Source organism: Elephantulus edwardii, unplaced genomic scaffold (assembly GCF_000299155.1).
Source record: "Elephantulus edwardii isolate Elephantulus edwardi_28Jun2011 unplaced genomic scaffold, EleEdw1.0 scaffold00112, whole genome shotgun sequence".
Taxonomy (NCBI): Eukaryota; Metazoa; Chordata; class Mammalia; order Macroscelidea; family Macroscelididae; genus Elephantulus; species Elephantulus edwardii.
In genome coordinates, this window is record NW_006399862.1 from 3,171,387 (window position 1) to 3,178,269 (window position 6,883).

Genomic DNA, 6,883 nt, shown 5'->3' on the forward strand with positions numbered 1-6,883 from the left:
TTGGCCAAGGAACTATCCTGTAAGTTTCTTGATAGAAACTAGTGATCACGTTAAACAATGCCAATCTATTGGTTGAACAATGCTAATTGGTATCACAACAATTCCTGGGGCCTTATTTTTTGTAAGTGCATTCAGTGAAGTTTGAACTTCTTCCTTATTTATCATTGTTTCTTGTTCATACTGTTTTTCCTGAAATTTTTCAGTATTGACCAGTTCTTTTTGGCACACTGACTCAGTATTGAAACTCAAGGTTTGAATGTGTTTTCTGTCTTTCAAGTCCAGAAATGGAGAGCAAGACCTCCCTTTTGTTCTCCAACTCCAGTTCTTTGTACATTCTGTTATAATGCTGTTAGGGACCTCTCCAAAGTACTGAAGAGCAATGGTGTCTCTCTGGAGACTAAGGTACACCTGATACAGACCATGGTCTTTGCAATCACTTGTTATGCATCAAAGAGTTGGACAATGACCAAGGAGGATAGAAGGAGAATTGATGCCTTTCAGCTGTGATGCTGGAGAAGTATACTGAGGGTACCATGGACTGCTAGGAAAACAAACAGATTCATCCTGGAAAGGGTTAAACCGGCTGGCTCCTTGGAGGCAAGGATTCTGAGGCTCTGTCTAACATACTTTAGACATGTTGTGAGGAGAGACCGGTCCTTGGAGAGGGACATCATGTTTGGGAGGGTGGAGGGAAGGCACAGGAGAGGAAGGCCCTCTTTGAGGTGGATTGATTCAGTGACTGGGATAATTGGGATGGGAGTGTCAGAGACAGTGCGATTGGCACAGGACAGAGCGGAGTTTAGGGCTGTTGTACATAGGGTCACTATGAGTCACAAGCAACTCGACAGCACATAACAACAACAACATTCTCAAATTACCTTTTGCAACCTCCTGTTAATAGATTTTTTATATCTGCATTTCTTCCTTATGTGTTGGCTTCTTGATCAACAACAATTTTCAGAATTGGCAAATAGATTAAGAAAATATTATAGTTGAAATTTGTTTTCAAAACTGTGAACTTTTATTCATTTTTTCCACTATTTTATTCTTGTTTCAAACAATAACCTTTTTGTTACTTAGGTATTTTGTTTTTGTTTTGCTTTGGTTTATAATAATGAGAATCTCATAGTAAATGGCTAAAAAGTAGCTCACAAACATTATGTAGGAATTCGCAGCTTAGTAGTCTGTGGTCATTGGTATTATAACAGCAACACTAATTGCTGTTGTTCTTGTGTACTGTAGAGTAGGCTCAGGATAGAACAGGTTTCAGAGCTATTGTGCATAGTGTCGCTGTGAGTCCTGGTCAACTCGATGACACAAAAGAGTAACTCCTCAGAGAGGATGTGCACAAGTTGGCCAGAAGGCGCTGGGTCGACTATCCTGGGGGGCATTCTGGCTCCTGCCTCCTGGTGCTGCTGGGCTTTCTGGGTGAGGGTTTCTGGACACCAGCCCAGAGGGCCCGTGGTGGGGCAGAGTCCTGCAGTGACCGTAAGGCTCCCCATGGGGCCATGCAGGACAGGGCTGCGGCCCATCATTCCAGGCGGGGGCCCTTCCACACCTCGGCTCTGTGCTGATCTGCCACAGCCAGTAGAGCCTGGAGAGGGGAAGAAATACATTCTGAGACCCACCTGAGCTCCTAGCCCAGCTGCAGACCTGCATGTGTCACCGTGCTGCACAAGAGCCAACTTGAGATAATCTAACAGGTGAAAAGACCTTGGTTTTCATGCCAACCAAAACTTGTTGCTGAAACTATTCATAAATTGTTCATATTCTCTCGAGGTTTAGTTTACGTTAGGGACCTACTGGGATATCACTACTGTTGTGCCTCCTTTTTTCAGATAAGGAAATATGATGTTTCGGGAGGTGAAGGTACGGGTAGCTTTGTTGTTTGTTTTGTTTTTAAATATAAAAAAATTCGTTATGTGCTCGCTTCGGCAGCACATGTACTAAAATTGGAACGATACAGAGAAGATCAGCAAGAAGTGTTCCGTAAAAAAAAAAAGAGAAAAAGTACGTTATGTTGTTTTTACATGATATTGAGTTGACCGTGACCCACAGCGACTCTACGCACAACATGAACCCTGCTCTGTCCTGGGCCAATGTCACTGTCTCTGACACACCTACCCCTATAACCCTTAGTTACTATGTCAATCTATCTCATCTGGAGTCTTCCTCTCCTGTGCTGTTTCAAAAGGAAAGAAAAAAAGAAAGAAAGAAAGAGAGAGAGAGAGAGAGAGAGAGAGAGAGAGAGAGAGAGAGAGAGAGAGAGAGAGAAAGGGAGGGAGGGAGGGAGGGAAAGGAAGGAAGGGGAAGGAAGGAAGGATATTCTGCTACAGGAAGGATAGTGAGACTTGGTTTCACATGCTTCGTAGATGTTACCAGGAGGACCAGTGCCCAGAAAGGACATCACGTTTGATAAAGTAAAGGACCGATAATAAAAAGAAAGATCTTCATGAGGTGGATTGAAGCTGTATCTGCCCCAGTTCTTCTCCTGTCATCCTTATTCATTGTTCAACTCTCAGATGCATAGCACATGACTGGAAAGACTGCACACTTTAGTCTTTAAAATTACTTCATTGCTCTTCAGGACTTTGGAGAGATGTGTGACAGCTGCCTTTCCCAATTCTATGTATTTTCTTCTCTCTTTATGGCTGAAATGAAGGGACTTGATTGTGGATCCAAGCGAGATGAAACTGTTGATGATTTCAATCTTTTCTCTATCTATCATGATGTTGCCTATTGTTTTCTTAACACTGAGATGGAATCCATATTGAGGGCTGCAGCCCTTGATCCTCTGCAGCAAGTGCTTCAGGTCCTCCTACTTTCTGGAAGAAAGGTCGTGTCATCTGTACAACACAGGCTGTTGATCTGCCTTCCTCTAATCCAAATTTGAGACCACAGTCTTCTTCATCATAAAGTCCAGTTTCTCATGTGATCCCTAAATATAATTAGATAATTGTTGTCATTGTTATAGCCTACTGAGTCAAAATGGACCAAAAGCTGACCCTTGTTGGGTTTTCAGAGGCAGTAAATCACTCAAGAGATTGCCCATTTTTCTCCTGTGCATCAACTGATAAGAGTTTTAACAAGTTAAGTTTGCATAATAGTTCGTGTATTTTACCTATTATTTAAAATGGCTTATAACAATGATTTCTCAAAATAAGTCCATGGTTTATGGTAATTATTCTTATCTCTAATTTCTAAATGAATTTGTAGAAGCTTAGAAAGCTTAGGTGGGTCACCATTGCTTGTCTGGCTGGGTCCTGGCTCAATTTGTGTTCATCTCTAACATAAAACTCCATGTGCTTTTTAGACAGTGCAGTCCTTATAAACAAGATACTGCTAAATGAACCTCATTATATTGGTGACTTTTCTAACTTATTATCACTTGAATTGTGGGTTGCACTTGACTGACAGCTTCAACTGGTAGAAATCTTGTCAAATATGACAGTTGGCGTTTTAAAATTAGCCTTGATGAATACTTCTATCCACATCTGTTAATCCTTTCTTAAAAGATTAATTCAACATGCATTGAAAAATATCTAGCCAGGAATAGAGCTGACTCCCAAATAAATGATAATTAAATCCAAATGGAATTAGGCAGGCTCTTTGAGCAGTCATGTTTTGGTCAATTATTACTACAATACAACTAGCATTCAGATAGTAAAGTGATGCCTCAAGATCTGTATACACACACACACACACACACACACACACACACGGTGGATTAAAAATCTAATTGTACTACTGGCATCTACTTAAGGGAACTTTGGTGCTGCAGTGGTTAAGGAAATTGGAGTTTTAAAATTTGAATCCACCAGCTGCTCCTTGGGAGAAAGGTATGGTAGTCCACTTGGACAATATTTACAGCTTCAGGAACCCTATCTGGTGTTTCTATACTATCCTACAGGGTCTCTATTAGTCAGAATCAACTAGATGGTCTAGAACCACATCAATACCTATTTAGTCACGTATTTCATTTAGGTTAATAGCTATTTATTTTAGTGGCTGCATACAAATTATCATGTGAAACCTATCCTAGGACCAGTAGGCAGTTTTCAAATAAGAGCAAGGAAACACTGCAATGGTTCAAAAATCAAGAAAGGAACGTGTCAGGGATGCACCTTGTCCAGTCTCCACACCTTTTCAAACTATATACCAGCACAGATCATTTGGGAGGCTGGACTTTATGAGGAGGAATGTGACATCAGGATTGAAAGAAGGATCATCAACAACTTGAGTTATGCAAATGGCACAACCTTGCTTGCTGAAAGTGAGGAGGCAGGAAGTGCTTGCTACAGAAGGTGAAGGACTGTAGTCTGCAATATAGATTGAAGTTCAACATCAAGAAGACAATCATTCTCACCACTAGACCAATTGGCACTATCGTGATAAATGGAGAAGAGATTGAGATTGTTAGCAATTTTAGCTTGCTTGGCTCTACAATCAACACTCTTGCAGTCAAGATAACAAAGGAATAATTGCATTAGGAAAATCTGCTACAAGGGACCTATCCAGAGTGCTAAGGACGAAGATGTTAGTCTAGAGACTAAGATGCACCTCATATAGACCATGGTTTTGCAATTACCTGTTATGTATCAGAGAGCCGGACAACAACCAAAGAACCAGAGGAAGAATTGATTCCTTTGAGTTGCAGTGCTAGAGAAGAGTATTGACCATACCATGGACTGCCAAGACAGATCTCTCCTGGAGAGAGAAAAGCCAAGCTGTTCCGTGGAAGCCGGGATCTTGAGGCTCTGTCTCACAATCTTTGGGTATGTTGCCAGAAGGGCTCAGACAGCACAGGAGAGAAAGATCCCAGATGATGTGGATTGACACAGTAACTGGCTGGAGTAATAAGGGTAGGTGTGTCAGAGACAGTGAGCTTGGCTCAGGACAGAGCAGGGTTAACAGCTGTCATTCATCGGGTGGCTATGAGTCGTGGTCCATTTGATGGCACGTTAGATCAACAATAACAACTTTTGTTTTAACAGTTATTATTTGCTTTCCTTTGACAGTTATTTACCTTCTTTCTAAGCAGGTGTTATATTAAAAGCAAATAAGAAAATGCAAATGAACTTTCTTCCTTCTAGAAAAAGCTCATACTTATTTGGGCCTTTAAGAGCCTTTAGACATGTTATAAAGTCAGATCAGTCCCTGGAAAGGGATATCATGCTTGATAAAATCGAGGAAGACTTTCAATGAGATAAACCCATTGAGTGATTATAACAAGTGGTTCAAGCATAACATCACTGTGGGGCAGATACAGAAACGAGTGATATTTTCATGTTGTATGTAAGGTCCCTGTGAGTTGGAATCAGTTAAACAGCATCTAGCAATAGAAAAGATTGATTTCCCTTTTTATCAAAGCTGACCTTCAAGATTTAAATGGACATTTGAAGCACAACATTAACATTCACTCAACAACAACAACAAAATTAGATGCTATCTAGAAGGACAATTGGAATACTTTTTTTTGAAATATGCAAACATAAGTCAATCAGAAGAAATGTTAGGTGCCATCGAGAAGAAACTATGAGAGACCATGAAACATCCAAAGTCCTGATTCCCTGCTCTTAACAAGCATTGGGTGGCCAGTTCCTCATTGAAGAAAAGTGCTTTCCCACTTCTAATCTGCCCATTTGTGCAAACAGTAATTAGTTTCAAGCACTAAGCATGCATCTAGGATGCTTGTGTAAATCAGATCACTATTACCTAACTCAAAGTGCTGACAAAAGTCTTGATGACAACAGGCAAACAGTCAAATTTCAGTTCCTCAAATCACCAGTGATTATGTTTCAAGTGGCCTCAGAGCTGAAGCCTTTAACTCCCTAAACCCCTCCATCAAATATATGCAAAAAACCCACTTCTTTCTGTTCTGTAAATCATTCAACAGGTACGTGTGCATACCCAGTTACTAAAGCCCCAGTGGACAATACAGAGAAACACAGTACATGCTCTCCAGTGTGCAAACATTTAGGCTGGTGTTTATGCAAAATTGGTGGCCCTCTTTAACCCTGTACTGATGTAGCATAACAAACAAATAGGACTGCCTCACAGGAGACAGACTATGCCACATGGACATAATTTATAAGTTAATTAGCACAGTCTACTGTGTCCAAGTAGTGACAGATGTGACACCTGCTTTCAGAGGGGGGAAAAAAAAGAAGAAGAAAAATAAGAACAGCAGAGGTCAGCTCCTTCTCTAGGGAGACTCATGGTCACACACAGGTCAGGCTGGCTGGCATATAAGACAATATTTATAAAATGCCAAGTCATCTCTGAAAAGCAAAGCATAAGAATGAATGCTATTAAATACCCAAACTGATTTTTACAACTCAAATAATCCTCAAGTTCTTGTACTGGGTGGAGGTGCTATGCACATTAATGATATCTGTGTATATTAAAATGCTTTTCACTGTTTTTTCCAACTCATCTATTTTTCATTTGTTATTTAGAAGTTTTGGTAAGTGCTGTTTCTTTAAAACAAAAGAGAAGCGATAAATTGATCAAATCTCTATACCGTGAAAAGGGAGCCAGAGAGGGTAATAATGCTTTATATATTAATATTCCAAAGTTTGTTTGTTTTGATCACAGTTGTAATATGAGTGAAAATACAGTCCTCAGCTAGAATTCTGAGTTAGTGTGTTTTGACTCAAATTAGGTTAGTCTGTGAATATGATTTTTGTGATATTAAGAGTTTATTATTCACACACACATGAAAAAATGTCCAAAATCCCTAGCTCTAAGAGAGATGCAAATCAAACCAACTATGAGATATCATTTCACCCCAGTAAGAACAGCAAAATTTAATGGAACAGCAAGCAACAAATGCTGGAGAGATTGTGGAGAAACTGGAACCCTGATTCACTGTTGGTGGGAG

General features: G+C 40.2%; 1 protein-coding gene across 1 annotated transcript in view; it reads right to left on the reverse strand.

The window, feature by feature from the left end:
- Positions 1–1,332: 1,332 nt before the first annotated feature.
- LOC102859450 (60S ribosomal protein L5-like) overlaps positions 1,333–6,883 on the reverse strand; it is a 76,808-nt gene continuing 71,257 nt past the window's right edge. Inside the window, exon 2 of the mRNA XM_006892184.1 lies at positions 1,333–1,594. Coding sequence (XP_006892246.1) covers positions 1,333–1,594 — 262 coding nt within the window. The remainder of the gene's footprint in view (positions 1,595–6,883) is intronic.